The sequence below is a fragment of the Passer domesticus genome, chromosome 6 (assembly GCF_036417665.1).
Source record: "Passer domesticus isolate bPasDom1 chromosome 6, bPasDom1.hap1, whole genome shotgun sequence".
Taxonomy (NCBI): Eukaryota; Metazoa; Chordata; class Aves; order Passeriformes; family Passeridae; genus Passer; species Passer domesticus.
In genome coordinates, this window is record NC_087479.1 from 41,066,012 (window position 1) to 41,083,569 (window position 17,558).

The following is a 17,558-nucleotide window of genomic DNA, read 5'->3' on the forward strand; positions in this document are numbered from 1 at the left end:
ACTGGTAATACACTAACAGGGTCCCTGTGACGTGTAAGCAGCTATTGCCTCTGTCCTTTTTAAGCCTTGATATGCCAGGATGAAAACCTCATTTTTGAATGGGCCTCGTGTCAATCAACAAGAGAACAGCTTTATGTTTTAGCCTGGAGTCACACTGATTTCTTCTCAATAAAACCCTCAGTTTAAATATCAAAAAGTGAAGGTAACTTCTGAAGTGAAGTTAATGCATGCTTCTGTGAGTTTGGTCTTCCTTCTTGCTCATGTATTTTGCAGAAAATATTTAAGTGCCTTCTCACTACACTGCACAAAAACCTTAGACATGCAGAGATAAGGGCTGCCCACCCCAAGAAACACAGATGCAGGAGAAGAAGAATGAAGCATTCACAAGGACCAGGAGAACAATGCCAAGAAGCATTAGGTGCTGTTTTATGTACTTACTTTGCTCCTTTCAAATAGCTAATAGGCCTGTTTGCAACAAATTACATTTCCCACAACAATCAGAACAGTCTGATATGACAATTAGAACCGCTGGGTTTCTCCAACACAAAATGTGAACCTGTAGTCTAACAGGTCAAAGTAATTCCCTCAGACAACTGAATCTTGTTTTCTGGTTTTGAATTATCAAGAAGTGTTGGTAACTTACCTGACAAACAGACATGATGTTAATGTTAATCATTTTGTCAATCATCTGCAAGAAAACAAAGTTTTGGGGTTTACTCATTTTAAGTTATGTGAACAATATTTATACATCCTCTGGGTTTAAGTGCAGGGATAAACTACCTGCCTTTTCTCCTTGCCTACCTGCTTAAGTATCAGGAACAGTAGCAGGCTTTCAAAGCAAAGTCTGTGCATTGCTCTTGGTCAGGCTTCATCTTCTATTAGGGACTTGCAGTAATACAGAACCACAGAGGTGTATCACACTGACACTCTATTTCCTAACACTATTTGCAATACTTATGAACTTTAATAAATTCTTACCTTTTGCACATGTTTTAAAATTAGCTACTTATTTTACTCTTCACCATTTTAGTGACTTTAAGTGTATTCAGATATATTTAGCTACACTTAAGCAGAAAACACAGAACCACAGTGAACCCAGTGAGCTACAGGGGTTTCAGAAAGAAAATCATGCACCAGTGAAAGTGTTCCCTAATCTGAATTTTCAATGTATCCAATACAACCAAGATAGTCCCTACATTATGAACTGTCTAAAATGGTCATATTAAGTTTTGTAAGTGTTATGGACTGTGCAGCCTTCATCCATGAAATTGCTTGCTCCCCGCTTCAGTCACATAAGAAGTGCCCCAGCACAAGCTAAAGCAGCTCATAAATAACATCCAGATGAGACCACAGCCAGGAGCAGAAGCAGAAGGGAAGAGTGTGTAAAGAACACCACCAAAAAGTGAGACTGCCATCATCAGGATTGTGTGGTGCTACTTATGGAAATCTCCAAGCTTTTGAACACTTAATTCTAAGCAGAAAACCTCATTATGTGGGTTCCCTAACCAAACCTAAATATTTCTGTAATATCTGCTAACCACAGTAAAATACTAGAAGGTACCACAAAAGCACTTACCTTCTCCAGCTCTGGAATATCAATAAAATATTCAGGATAAGCATAGGATGTTCCCACATTGTTGACTGAAAGAAAAGAATGAATGAGATCACTTGGATGCCCCGTGATTAATGGCAATTTTCAAGCAATTAAATGCTTAAAATGTCGCATTTATGACATCCTAAGTGCTCTGGCCAAGTTTCCTTAAGTGTAAGCATCCCGGCGCACAGGCGGCGGGAGGCGGGAGCACACGGACACGCCGTGTTCATGTGCAAGCCTCAATTCTCCCATTGTGTACAGCCTGCCCAGTTCAGCACCCCGCTGAGCCCCGCAGCGCGGGGGGCTGCCTCTGCCAGCGGCGCGGGTGTGTGCGGGGCGGAGAGCAGCTGCCCGGCGGGACAGAGGTGAAGCCGGTGCTCTCGCGCGGGCGTTCCGACACGCGCGCGCGGCGAGCGCCGCGGGGCGAGCCGCGCTCCCCGCGCGGGGCGCAGTGCGCGGCGCGGCCGGCAGGTGGCGGCAGAGCCCGCGCGTCCCGCGCCCCGCCCGAGCGCCGCCGCGCCCCGCGGGAGCCGCCGGGACCCCGCGCTGCGCCCGGCCCCCTGCAGCGAGAGTGCCCCGGGAAACCCTGCTCCCCGCCAGCCCCGCACCTGCAGCCGATTACTGAAACCTCCTAGATTTGGGGGTTTTGGGGTTTTTTTTTGGTTTTTTTTGTTTGTTTGTTTTTTTCCCCAGTACTTTACACTGGCACGGTTTTGTTCTCTGCCCATTCTCTAAATTCCAGCCCCAACAGGAGAAAACTTCTAATTCTGTTCGAAAACAGAGCTGCTCTGCAGCCTGGAACTCCACAGAGCACATTGATATGGAGACAAAAAGCAGCAAGCAAAAGGGATCTCCGCTTCCTAAGTATCTGTTGTTCATCTTACGCAAGTGAATCGCGTGACATGTGGTTGCTGTGGCAACATTTTACATTTATATAGTGTCTTACACCCCAGAGAATCCCAAAGTGCTCTGTATGCTCAGCAGCACTGTGCACCTCCAGGCAGGAGTCTGCACGGGGACAAGAAACGTCGTCAAAAGGCACCAATGCCTTTTTCAAAAAATAAAATAAAATAGCCCCTCCATCTGTGCCAAAAGCTATCGCTTTAAAACCCAGCCTGAAAGATAATTTAAGTATCAACAGAGATGCAGGATGTGCAAGAAACAGGAGGAAGAGATTCTGGCAAAGTGCGCCAACTTCATTCGGAATTCCCTCAAGCTCTTTTAGTCCAGATCTTAGTGTATAAATGGAAGTTCATTAGTCATGCTGTGTGTTTCAAATTTTTAGCTTTTAGATAACCTTTAAAAATTGAGGTGAGGAATTGAGGGGAACAGGGGGTTGGCAAATTCCCAGCAGACATTTGCTATATTTAGAAAGAGTGAGAAGTTTTTAAAAGGAAGAAGATCCACTCTGGCTACTGCCAGAGTGAACCAAATTTTTTTCTCATTTTCATCCAAAAATAAACTATTTTTTGTTCCATCTCGCTGGAAAGGATTTTGGCTATGAAGTGTGGCAGGGTTATGGGACTAACCTTGGTAATTCTGTCCAAATTTAGAATGCTTATATGATTCATGCTACAGAGACAGTCACACGGAGTTCACACCCCTTACTGCTGACTGGGTCCCATTTTCTGCAATCATCTCTGCTGCAAGTTTGTAACAGACCATTAAAAAAAATCAGGTTTCGGGTTGTACCACCATATTTTAACAAGGAAAAAAAATGGATAGCTACAGGGTAAGATACTGTCCAGCACAAACTCCCTTCAATAATCAGAGCTATTTAAGAATGGCAAAAGGAAGATTTCCCACCTCTGCTTGTTTAACATATTGCTGTAGCTAGCACATGTTCGAAGTCACTGACAGACGCTGTTTTGAACACACAGCAAAACATTATGCAAACTCTTTTAGCCTTCCTACGTGGGTGAGAAGAAGCTTCCAAATAAGAAGTTTACAAGGATTTCAATCTGTAAGTACTTTAGTTAGACTCTGTGCAACTCCATAATTAGAAGCTCATTCTTGAGCAGTACGCGTGGAGACTCCTATGTCTCCAAGTATAAGGTTAAAAAATAATCGGCACTGATCACTGGCAACTGTGCTGTGCTACCAACGCTTCTCATACCTACTGTTCCAGATGAGACCTGAGAGAAGAAAATATGCTGCAACCTGAGAACTCAACCCTTATGGCTGTTCTCATTTAAATCCATGTTTTCCCTGACACTAACATGGAAAACACAGCTCAATGAAAGCTACATTCTGGATTCCAACAAATATTACAGAATTTAAAATATGAGGCATTAAAGCATGAGATTAATTACCATAAAAGCATTAAGATACTATCCTACAGGAGTAGCCATCATCTGTGTGGAAAAAATTATATTGTATTAATAGCAACCATTTGCCAGCTATATCTGGGGGAAAGAAAGTACCCACGTATAATTTAATCTGCTGATCTTGGGCACAAGATTTACTAAAACTGCAGGGGACTAGGTAGAAGAGAGGTTTTTTTAAACCTACACTGACAATGGCTGCAAGCAGAGGAACTCAGCTAGAGAATACACAACTCTAGAGCATTTAACTGCCATTTTTACCATGTTTTTAGCCAAGATGCTCAAGCAAATAAAAGCAAGAAGCAGGCTCTGTTTAAGGAACATGCTTTGTTTTCCTGTAATGAGTTTACACAAAATTTGACACACACACTGCTTTAGTGCCCAGTCTGTTCAAGGCTATAAAAAGTCAGATTTTCATTATTTTGTAAATCACCACAACCTAATCACAGCCTAAGAAATAATAAAAACCCTTCCAGTGTGGATATGTACCTAGCACAGTGAAAGGTTTGCTGGTGTTTTGAGACATTTAAACCATCTACCATTCTGTAGCAATTGCTACGTGACAGGCAGCTTGCAAGCCTTACACTTCCTGAGTGGATTTTGACAGGACAGATTAGAATGTACATTAATTTTACTCTTCAAAGTTTCTTTGGAACTTATTTTCTTCAGAAACAAGGCATTCACAGCTGTGTCAGAACTACTCTACACAAAACACATCCTTGGCAGTTGAAGGTACTTCAATAGCTTTGAATTTTTACAGCAATTAAATGCTGGATGCCATGAGTTGTATGTACCCAAGTCTGTTATAAGTAGTAGGGAGCATTCTGGGGTTTATCCTTTAATGTTATTTTTAATTGCATTATATATATATATATATTGCATTTATATACACTATTTTCTTAAGCATTCTTTTCAAATATTGTACAAGATTCATCTATTAGCAACAAAGTTCATACAGTATATTATCACGTATATAACAAATTTGTTTTGAAATATGCCTAAAATACCCCACAGTTAAAGCTCCAATTACTGCACTTCAGATTAGTAACATGACTTTTGTAGTGAGGAGTGCTTTATCAGATGACAGGTACTAGCAGACTTCTGAGCCACATTTTTTTCATGTGTTTAACTATCACAGGTTCTCATCCCTATATTGACTAACCACAGAAATACAGGATATGCACAGACATATGTGTTTCCAAGGTGAAAAAAGAACAACCAGAAAACCAATAAGCAATTGCCTTTACCCCACTGTTCAAAAAAGATTCAGGTAAGCTGCTGGTATATTGAAACTCAGCTTGTGATAAAACACCCATATGAAATCACCTCAGTTCTACATTTGACAAAGTAACTGGAGGGATCACCTTGTCTTTTCAAGGACTCCCACACCACCTACACCCCTGTGATGTAGCAAACCATGCTCACACATATTGTGCTCCTATCAGCAAAAGAAACACAGCTTATCAACATGGCCAGAAAAGGCTTAAGACTTGGGAAGCAGGAGACAGTTACTTGATGTTCTATTGTAATGATCGAATTTCAACAGCTCTGTAATTACAAGTTCATGGTTCTCCCACAGTAGGGCTGTACTCCTAAATTGAATATCTCCTAAGCTAAGTATGTAAAGCTTGCTTAGGATCTAAGATGGCATTAGGTCATGGAATCGTGGAATACTTTGGATTGAAAGGGACATTTAAAGGTCATTTAGTCCAAACCCCGTGACATCTCCAGCCAGGTCAGGTTGCTCAGAGCCCCATCCAACCTGGTCTTGAATGTTCCCAGATATGGGGCATCCTCCACCTCTCCAGGCAAACTGCTCCAATGTTTCAACACCTTTTCTTCTTTATACCTAATCTAAACCTACACTCTTTTAGCTTAAAGCTGCTGCTCCTTGCAACATGTCTGTTACATAAGCCCTGTTAAAAAGCGTCCCCATCTTTCTTACAAGCTTACTCCTTTAAGTACTGAATGATCACAACAAGGTCTCCCTGGAGAGAGACCTTCTCCAGGCTCAACAAGCCCAAGTGTTCAGGTCATGGTGTGTGCAGTCATGAGATGCAGTCAAAGGCCTCCAACAATCACAGAATAACACGCTGAACACGTTCAATAAACATCATAAGTTCCTAGAAAGTAGGCACACTTGCAAGCACTGTCTCGTGTAGTGTATCAATAGCAAGCTAGAAAACATCTCAAGCGTGCAGCAACACAGCCCTAGTCAGAAAAATAATCGCTTTTGTGAATTAGTTTCAATAAACTTCAATATGGGAAGAAGTTAGTAGGCACGTCAAGACAAAACACCACAATGAAAGATTTAGAAAGATCAGATACAAACCTAAAACACCAATCTCCAGGCCTTCCAATCCCGCTTTGATTCCATTGTAAATATCTTCTCTCTCTCCAAAGTCTGCCACAATGACTTTTGTTTCCACTTTGTACTTCTCCCCTAGAATAAAACAGTTTTGAGAAGTTTAAGTTTGAAATAGTTTACCATTCAGATGTTAAGACCATATCAGTTATTAGGTTTCACAAAACACTTTAAGTAGCTAGCATTACACTGGAACATTTGCCACCTCTGCAAGAAGAATCCTTGAATTTTAATATTACCTGCACAGAAGTTCATGCGATTTAGCTACTTCTGGTGAGAACATAAATGCTCAAATGATTCTGCACATTTTATTTGTAGGGGACAAGAAAGGTGGCAAGACAGCAAATTATACACTTTTGCAAAGAACAGCAAAAATGAGACATCTAGAAGCACATGTGCACAACCGTGTTCACGTACAGGTTGACAAGAACATTTTTTTTTCAACTTAAGCCAAATGGCAAATTAATTGCTTCAGACCAAGCAAAACAATTCTGTATTGCCCTCCATTTCCATTCTTACTTCTGTTCCCATAAAACTTTTTGAATCTTTAGTTTTTTGAATATGTACCAAAAAGGGAACGTGTGGGTGAACAAGATCAAATTTGATCATTCCAAAGCCCTTCTGATGTGCTGTCATCTCCAGCCTTACTAGAACAGGAAAAATACATGTAGGCAACTACATTTTGAAAAACAAGAAGGAACATAGTAAAAATACTTCATATAAAAAGCAACTCTGCTTTCATCAAGCTCAATTATATTGAATTAAAAGCAGTACAATGTCCTTTCAGACTTCAAAAGAACAGAACAGTAGCTTAACATCGCAGTATCTCTGCTCTGCTGCACCCGACTCCCACCCTAGCATTCCTTAAGGGACCTGTATACAGCTCGAGAAGGATTTTGCAGCACTTTGCCCCCAGAGCCATTCATAAAAACCAGTGCCATGTTAAAGGAAAAGAATCATTCACAAAAAAGATTAGAAGCAGCCAGATTCCCATGATGCTCCTTCCCATTCAAGGGAAAGCCGTGACTCCCATGATCCTGCCATCCATTCATGCAGAATCATGAATCTACTGAACTCACTGGTTTGCTTGCTGCCTCCCCTCCCCCCCCCCAATATCCCTAATGGCAGATGAAATTATTTCTGCTCCTTTTCCCATCCTCAACCTCTTCATCTCTCCTGAACAGCTGCATTGTTTAAAAATCCCCTGAGAGATGTTGCTATGTCAAATGACGACGTAAATAGCATTAAGCCCCTACTGCAGCAGCAGTCTTGTGATCGCGTCAGAAGAAAATCAAGTTCAGCACTGGAGGGGGGGCATAGAAATAGTCTATTTTTGAACACAGCTGTTCTAATGTTTAGCACACACATTTGGTTTTTTACAGGACACAGAATTAAGTGCAACATTAGAGGCTCATCTCATACATGCAAATGGACTGGATGGGCAAAGCCCAAGTCACACACTTTATACATGTGCCATTTTTAACTGTTTCGTGGGATCTGCAGCTGTTGCCACTGCCACTCAGATGCTTTGTGAAATGCAAGCTGTTTAAAGGACCCAAACACCATTCTCACAAACTTGCTCAATTGGTGCTGTCCTTTTTATACAAACACTCTTCATTAGGATTGTTACCAATCCATCTTCAAAGCTTCCTGAAATCATTACAGAGATACTGAGAGGACAAGGTAAAGTCAAACCTGAATACTATAAATAGAAATAATACTACAAATTATATACATATTACTATATATAGCACTATAAATAGACAACAAAAATAAAGTGTTCACACTGCTATTTATATACGGCCCTCTTTGAGCCTTTAGAAAATTAGCAAAGAGCTATTACATTTAGGGTAGTTAAACAATACACCTATACAAAGCTGCAGCACCCTTTGCGGGCAGAGCGCACAGTACAACATAAAAAACGTGAGAAGTAGAAGCCTGCTCACTAGTATAGCCAGAGGACAAGGTCTTTGCGCAACCGCTCATGCAAACATGGAAGACTGTCTTGCCCCAGCAGATACCACCGGCTGACCAAACCCTCCCTCCCCATTTCACAACAGCTTTCAGGTATCCTGTAACTTTTTCATACCCTGTGCTCTGTCCCAGAACCTGCAATAGGTGGGAGGATCCCTACCTCAGAGAAAAGGCTATGAGATGCACCTGAAAAACCAAATGACAATGCAAAGAGCATTAAGTCACTTCTGTGTAAACTTGGTCTAGTAGTCAGAGCACGAGGTGCAGAGAAGAGCAGGTGTACTCTGCTCTGCATGAAAAAAATGGAAAAGGGAATTTCCTTGATCTTAAGGATTAAGATGTTCTCAGACAGATGGGCTACAAGACAGAGCAGAGCACATTCCTATTTTATCTGCCAAAAAGACACTGAGATGTAGAGTAACAGAGAAAGAAGCAAATAGGCTATGTGCTTATCCAGGGTATCTAGGATATCAGCTATCTGGGCTACTGCTGTCCAAGAGAAAATCTGAAACTCCTTAATGGAGCTTTCAGCTTGAGGACCAGGAGATACTTGAGAGCCACAGGGAATGAAAAGAGGGTATAAGCCAGTCTTTGCAGCCACAGCTAGAGGACCTGAAAGAGCTATTACCTGCCACTATGTCCAACATTCCTGATGATATTTTGAAAAGTGGATCTGACGCTTTGTCTTCAGTATTTCAAATACTCCTTAGCAGGAGACTAAATATTACAACACCATATTGTCAACAGTTGTGCAGCAGTCAGTCATCACGTGCCCACAGGTTGGGAAAGGCAATTCAGCAGATCTTCACAATTCTCAATTCTGACATACTAGTGTCCTAATCATCTCATTTACTAAAAAACTCAGGTGAGACCAGTACTGACCCTACAAATAAGTTTTAACCTAAACATTCATATGTCCAGCTAATTTACAGGGTCCATATTACCTTAGCCAAGACATCTGAGAATTTAGCAAGATACCACCTGTGCTCAACAATATCCTGGTAAATCAAGAAAAGTAGACATGATCCTCTGCAATCACAGCATCATTTGAGAAGTAAGTTGTTGACCATGAACAAATTTTCACAGCTGTGGAAAGCTGAATGAACCAACAGTCCCAACAGTGATAGACTCCAGAGGCAGCGGCACAGCGCAGTCCAATACACTGGTCATGCAAACAAAAGCAGTACACAAGATACACACTGAAAGGGGAACATATGATAACTGAAAAAGTGCCTAGTTTTGCAGTGGTAAAAGAACTACTGACTTGCTGAGGCATGTTCCCATTGTGCACATTGTGCACAATACAGGATGAGACAGTCTGGAAACAAATACACTATTTAACTACACACCATCAGAAGTACAAACACTTTCACATACAAGCCCTTGAAGGACACGCTACCTTCCGTATCCTCAGAAGAGGACTCCAAATAGTGTCTGAAACCTTGGCCAATGTGTTACTTATAAAAAAATAAATAAGAATACAAAATACAAATGAAAAAAACTTACAACCACCCTGAGGAACAGTCAACAGGACAACACTTGCCTGATTTCTCATTTAAGATCATCAGTTACAACATCAGTAGGTGAAGCAAAATCTTAATTAATTCTAAAGGCCAGATATGTCTGACTTACAGGAAACTTATCCAGTCTTGCTATGCAAGGAAAATGCTAATCTTAACCATCAGGCGAAGTAGAGCACACCTTGTCTAGTAAAAAGATTCACTTGCAAAATAACACCACATTACCTAGAACACCAGGAAAAAAAGGATCACACTGTAATTAAAAAAAAAAAAAAGGCAGAAAGCACTTTAGAAACTACAGTGAGCTACACCCTAAATAATAGCAAAGAACTGGTTAGGAGGCAAGCATTTTCAATTTTTTTAAATTTGTTTTTAAATAATTTTAAGCTTGCAAATAATTTAAATCAGCAGCCCTCCAGAAATCTTGGTTGTTGGTTAAGAAAATGCCACAGTAGTTTTCAGACACAGATAAACTGGGCTTGAAAGAAGGTTCCCCAAGAGGAGCAAGCCTGTGTACTTCAATGCAACAGCAGACACCCCTTTGGTGGTCAGGAGAAGCAGCTCAGTTTACCCAAGAGAAGCAGTGTCAGGGTGTCTGTCATACAAAGTCTTGCTGGGACACAGGAAAACTACAAGATCTTCATCCCTAATAAAATAACACTAGTTCTTGAACCATCTGTTTCAAAGCAGTTTGCTGGAACAGCTTGAATTTGCACCAAGAACACTGAGGCAAATCCAGTCAACTTTACAACAGAGAGGTTCAAGATAGAAGGCCCACACTGTAAACAGGTAATGGGGATGGTTCTTCCAAGATCAGAGAAAGGACATTAAAAACTCTTGGTAGAACTGAAGCATCTCACCACTTTACATTCAAAGCCACATATAAATATTGCCATCACAGTGATACAGTATAACACAACTGTCTGCAGAAACATAAAAAGTCTGATTTGGTCAGACTTCAGGATGGTCAGAAATTCTAAGCAGCAGAAAAATAGCCCTCCATTTTCAGGATACAGGAGAGGACAAATTTGTTTAAGTAAGGAGAATCAACTACATCCACAAATAAAGATGCCATCTTTCCAGTATCACTGCAGTCGTGAAACTCATCCTAACCCAGCACACAGTCTCCAGAAACAGAATTTATAACCTTTCAATACAGGGTAGGAAGTTGAGAGGTGAAAGCAAATCATTAAAACCTCCTGCTTTTTAGTACTCTATCTATGCAGGAGTGAGATGAAGAATTTAAGACTAGGGAGCGACTGCTGAGAGCTCTACAAAGTGTTTGGTTGGTTTTAAGGGAAAACCATTCATTTTGGGAATGTATCCAATCTCAAACTTTCAGAGTCCATAGAAGTAACTCACAGTGTCATGGATGGATGGAATCTGTTTTCCAGAAATACCAAGGACTTCCAGACTGGTGGTAGCAGACTGTTATTACACAGTGATATATTCACCATGTAGAAGTATGTTAAAATCAGCTGGGTATAACAAGAGCTAGTTTTTTTCTGAACATTTTGAAGGGTGTGAAACTCTGAAGCCAAATACTGATATCCTAAGAAATCCCTAAAAGGAAGCTCTGTTGCCCCTGTTGCAAAGGAAGACTATCCTGCATAGCTTAAGATGCATGCTTACAATTTAACAGTACTTGCTATGTTTCCATAAATTTTTTAAAGCATGTGCATATGAACACTTGGTCAAGCCCTTTGGAATAGGTTCCAATTCCTTTAATTCAAGTACACATGCAGGACTTCCAGGGAATTCCTTACATACTGCAATAGTTGCACATGTTATCTCATAGAAACAGCTTCCTTAAAAAGAGAGAATGTTTTTAAAAATCTAATCCCATAGAACTGTAGAGCAGGTAAAACAATGACAGACCTTACTTTAAATGTTAAGTTTCAATATACACAGACATATAAAAGTCAGCTCCTCCCTTCTCAGCTTTCACAGAGGACTTCAGCTCTCCAAGCCAATGTCCAAAAACCACTGAGCCATTTGCATGCATAAGTTTTTAATGTGTGTATACAGCACAACACAACAGAGGGAAAACACTTTATTAATAATTGCCTCCATTTGCTCTCCTCTGACTTCCATTACATCAAAATACATTACAATTTCTAAAACACACTAACCAAGTCAGAAACACATTCTGAGCAACACAGGATCAATCAATAAGGCCATTCACCCAAATATTATGCTCAGCATTGCAAGCTTTTCTAAATCAAGCTTGTTCTAATTACCAAGCTAACTAAAAACACAGCATCAAGCAGCCTGTGACAAACAGCTGCAGAGGCTGGCAGCCAGGGGGGCTGCACACTCGAGTGCTGGCAGTGTTGAGCGAGCGCGGGCAGCCAGGCGAGCGGAGCGCGGCGCTCCCCACGCAGCCCTCGCCAGGCACGGGGGGCTCCCGGGCTCCGCACGTGCGGCCGCCCTCGTGCCGTGCCACGCTGGGCTGTGCCGTCAGGAGTGGCGATTCCCAGAATAGCTCTCTGCACCGCAACCCCAAAATATCCACCCCGAAATATCCACCCCGAAATATCCGCTCCGGCTGAAGCTGCACAAGGAGTCGGTTAGAGCACAATTCAGGGGGAGGCACAACGTGAAGGGTGGGAAGGTTGCTGTTGTGTAGTAGGCAGCATCTCAAAATCCCCTTCTGTCTCTCCTCTTTCCCCAACACTATTTTCAACCCCCTCACCACGATTTTTTTTTAATATTCATTGATGTATTTGTTGTTACTGAGCATGAAGAGAGCTATTTTTAATTTGCTTAATCATTTTAGGAAGGGCATATGGACTATTTCCCATACTTCCTGTAAAATTTCCTTTCCCTTAATGCCATTATTATTGTCTGTGACAATGTGTACACCTAATATGTGTATACATGTAAACATGAATTTTGCATCACTTTTTGCAAAATTGAGTCTAAACTCTTCAGCCATATACTTACTAGAACAATAATTATTAAAAAAACCCAACACCTTTTTTTTCAGATTTAGGCTGAACAGAATGAACTTCACAAAGACCAGAAAAAATACATTAAATTCTTCTTACAATGTCACTCATAGAGACTGAAAACTGTCATACCATGGATTAACAAAAAAAAAGTGCCCTTACTCTCAAGTCAATTTCAAGACATTTAAGTCAATCCCTCCACTTGAATTAAAGCAAATTTTAAAAGGGAAACAAGTTTCTAGGCTAATTCAGCATCATCTTTTATATTATTATCTACTTCCAATTCAGCATCCACAGTAAAATGTTTGCTGTATCCCAAAGTCAGGCACTTAAAAGCAGAAGTTTTCAGGGTTCTCCAAAGTATTACTTGTAAGGAAAAATCTATTGTTAATTAGTCCCCATCTACTATTCAAAGAAACAGAGTACACACTCAGCACTGAAAAGTGTGGCACTTTCCTAAGGAGTTACAGCAGGCATACTTTTATCCAGTAGCTACACAAATTTGAAATTGTTTACTTCTCATATTCAAGGATTTTTTAAGAATTTGTTGCGCAGAACAAATCAACTGAGTTTCCTGTCTCTGTGAAGAGCTAGTAACTAGCATTTTTCTCCTCACCACAACATATTCCTGAAAAAACACAGAAGTGATTATCACCATTTCCTCAGTAGAGAAGTCTATCAGAGATTTTTACAGCTTTGACAGATAAAAAGGACTTGATGTAATGGAACTTAACCTGCTAAAAAAGTGACATAAGACTAAAATACACATTCATAGAATGAAGTTGCAGAAGGAAGACAGCACTGTTTGCACCACACAGTCCTTTCTTGTGCCAGACAGACTATTCCCTGCAGAGACACTTAAAAGGCCTAATTTTAAGTCTCTTGGTAATAGAGCTTCCACCAGTTGGCTTAAACTAGATTTTCAAAACAGAATTGCACCCAATCCAATATGAAAACAATCCAATACTTATCTTTTCATGTGATGTTCAGCTTATTTTACACTGAAAATGATAAGCAATAGATTGCAGCTTACATGTTAACAAAAGGTGTTTAAAGGCCCAGAGGCTCTTGTTTTGGCATCCTCCTAAAGGCTTATGTTACAGACAGGTTGTTAGCAGAGACAGGCATTACGTTCCTGAGTATTACAGAAAATGCAGTGTATCCCCCTACACAACTGCTGCCAGGCAGAGGCAGCAGTGACCCCAAACGTTTGCAGGGAAGACAATTCCTGCTTGTTCAAGTCGGGGTTTCAAAAGTACCAAGGAAGTCACCTGCCCATTGATCCAATTACCTAACATGTAATGCTTTAAGACTCAAGAAACCATTAGGTCCCACGGTTAGTCCTGATCCTACAGGCACAATATACAGAGTATGTGAGGAGAGGAGAGACTACTTCTACTGCGTTTATATTCAGACAAGGAAACCCAAAGTATCTAATTCACATTTAAATAACCTTCATACATTCCTTTCCCTAGACTTCCTGGGTTTACGAACTATTAGCAAGTATTGCATAGAAACACACTGGCAGTGAGGTTCACAGCAAGCACCTTCTTTCTGGAAGAGGCTCACCCAGTCCTACCAGGTGTGGAACAGCACCATCTACTAGAGCTTGCCAGCTCACCTACTGCTTTGTGGAACCTGTAACACTGACCAATAAACTTCCTGGCTTTCATCCTTAAAACCACCTGTGACATGTGGTCTGTTACTCCATATGCTGACAGATATGGAAAGGAAGTCCTTCTGCAAGGGTATCACTGCTCATCTGCAGAACATTTTACTTGTGGATCGTCTTACTGGATTGCTACCTCAAAACTCTCCTAAGAGGTGAAGTAGTCCTAGGACTGCATCCCATAGTTTGCAGGACATCTGTCAAGTGTTTCTCTCTAAGTATTCTGCTCAATTTCTTTAAACGAATCTAGACAAAATGTCACTGAGAAAATTCAAGAGAAGATAACAAAAAAGAGGGACTAAGGGGGAAAAAAATACAGCCAAAACCACAGCAGCAGAATTCTTCTTAAAGAAGAAAAAAAATTCCAAATTAAAAATAAGCTCCCTTTCCAACTTCTCTATCTTTTACATCAGGGTCATGTATTTAATTTATTTGTAAAAATTAATTCAGTTTGAATCCTCTGTCCACTCTCTGTCCACAGTGCCTGCCAACTGCTCCTTTAGTAAGTGGCTCACATACCAAGAGAACTTCCTTCACTTCATCCAAGGGAAACTTTCTTCAGAGATTAAACCCAAGAGCTCATTCAGAACCAAAGATCCTCACACTACAAGTTTATGTGAAAGGTGACTTCAGTGCATCAAAACAAGCCTAAAATATTTGAAGCCATTTTGTCAAATTCAAGAAATTTATGGAGATTCCAAGTATATCAATCTGAACCTGGCTCAGATGATAGAAGGCTGCAAACACATTCATCATTTACCTTAAAATAGATCACAAAAGGTCAGAATGATTGCCAGATTCACTTAGTCTTCAAGTTAAGCTCAGGCAAGTGAATCTTGTAATTTCTATGCAAAGAATGTCATTTCTGTGCAAAAGATGTCCCCTTCCTCTCAGAACTTGTCTGCATTTCAACCTCCTCTATTAAACACAAATATTCTTACTTGCCAACTCCAAAATGTGAGGAGGATTTACTGGGGTGCAGCAGGAGGAAATCTGAGTGACAGGGCAGAGATGAAGGAGCCACGTGCTCCAAGGGAGGTGCAGGTGAGCATCTGCAGTGGTCACACTTGTCATGGGGACATGGCCCATTTGCTGCAGTGGGTCCTGGTAAGGGATGGGGCAAAAGCACAGGGGTCAGCATCAGGTCTGCTTCAGGATGTGCCCTCACCCTGGTAACCAAGAAAGCAGAAGGAAACTGTAAAACCCACCTGCCTAGGAAATGGGGAAGAAACATTTCAGAGTTTGGCACAACATCCCAGTTTTGTACTCAAAAATCATGCCAGAGTAGTAAGAACACAAGAGATCCTGAGTATAAGCATGACAGTTATCAATATATGATAACCAAAATCTTAGGTTAGAGAGTAGTTCAAGTTGACCAAGCAACTTAGCTACACTACACACTGGGCTGAGGAAATATATTGGAATGAAATAGCTACATAAATTTGAATTGCAAAAAATCTTTATTTCCTTATAGAAAAAAACCTGTCTTTTCTTATATACATATAGCAGAATCCAAGTTTTGGACATTAGTTCCCAAACAGTATGAAAAGCTTATAGTGTATACAAATCAAATGTTAATTTTTGAGAATACATTGGAAAAACAATTGATTTCTCTCAATTCAAACAATTTAATTGGAGCCAATTTTATACCTGGGTGTATGTAACACTAAACCACCAACTTTAAAGTATTAAATAGGAATTTTCTTTCATTATATGATAAGTGATGACAAAATCTGTCTTGTTGCTTTTATATGCACTCACCTACAAGTAAGCAGCTACTCAGACTTCTAAGTAGAAACACCAGCAAGCAGCAAGTTTCTTCCTGGCTCTTGCAGCTCATGCTCAACTCCATTAAGTGTCCTTTGAAGGTATCAGCTAACAGTGGACACCAATACCAAATTCTTTTGACAATTTCCCTACAGACAAATTGAAATTTTTTCCTTGCTTATCTGATCTGCACTACATTCTTCATATTGCAGCCCCTAGGTAATGAGTTTCTACAGCAAAGCAGTTCTCAATTCTCCTCAGAACAAACATATCCAGTGCAGTAACTGAAGCTTTTCTGCCTGCAAATCCAGGGTTCGTGAACCAACTGCTAGCACAGAGCACCTGAGATGTCTTGGACCATGCTTTTATTAAATACAGCAAATCAGGGAACAGACTCATTATGTGCCACTCAAACAATTGTCTCCATTCACAGGGAAATTTTCTTCCTGATCCTCCCTGAACGTTTGGAAGTGTTTAACAATACGATGCAACAGGCACTTCAGAAAAGTGGTGGTACAGAGAAGCACCATGAACTAAACTAGACAAGCCTTTTTTACAGTGACTGTAATAGTCTGTGCTTGTGCATGACAACTTGATTAAAAGATCAAATATATTTCCATAAAACTTATGTAATTCCTCATTAAGGTTGTCCATGACAACTGAAGAGGAAATTCTAAATTTTTTCTTCAGTCAGTGGCCGATACTCTATTTCTTAGGGGAACAAAACAGAATTTATCTTTTACGGCAAATCATACAACACTTACGTACTGCACAAATAAAAAAAAAGAAGCTTGAAAACACAGTGAAAAGTCTTATAAAGTCTTCAATGACTTGCAATTAACCCAGTAATTTTTGTTGCGCAAACTGAGCTGCACATTGAGAACATCTGGTGTTCCTATAACATCAGTTCAGCCACTTTAATGTGCATATGCACAAAAAAAAATCAGCTCCAGGTCAGCTGGCATTTTACATGCAGAAAGACATATGAGTATTTCCCTCATGGTGGTGGTTATACAACTTGTATTTTGTAAATAGATGTCACTCCTAGTAGAAGCCTACTCTAGGAGCAGATGAGTCTTCTGAAATAGAATGTACACACCTGAGCCTCAAAACCCCTGTCATTATTTATGGCAGAGTGTATCTATCCATTCAATAGGATAAGCATGAGACTGATTAATGAAAAGGAGGAGGAAACTGAAAACATACAAAGAATCACACAATTCAAAGAACTAGAATTAGTTAAACAGCCATTCTTCCATAAAGTGATTAAGAGTCATTACTCAAGAGGAGCAAGCTCTGTGCCAATCTGAAGAACAATGGACCACCATAAAGAAGTTTCAAGTTACCTTAGAAGCCTACAAGGGAACCATTTAAGTAATTACAGACTTAGCATT

At 40.4% G+C, this 17,558-nt stretch overlaps 1 protein-coding gene across 1 annotated transcript in view; it reads right to left on the minus strand.

Moving 5' to 3' along the window:
- Positions 1-17,558, minus strand: part of HSD17B12 (hydroxysteroid 17-beta dehydrogenase 12) — an 83,162-nt gene that overhangs the window by 26,740 nt on the left and 38,864 nt on the right. The window contains exons 4-6 of the mRNA XM_064424947.1: positions 6,251-6,361; positions 1,577-1,641; positions 644-688 (exon numbers count right to left, since the gene is read on the minus strand). Of these exons, the coding sequence (XP_064281017.1) occupies positions 644-688; positions 1,577-1,641; positions 6,251-6,361 (221 nt within the window). The remainder of the gene's footprint in view (positions 1-643; positions 689-1,576; positions 1,642-6,250; positions 6,362-17,558) is intronic.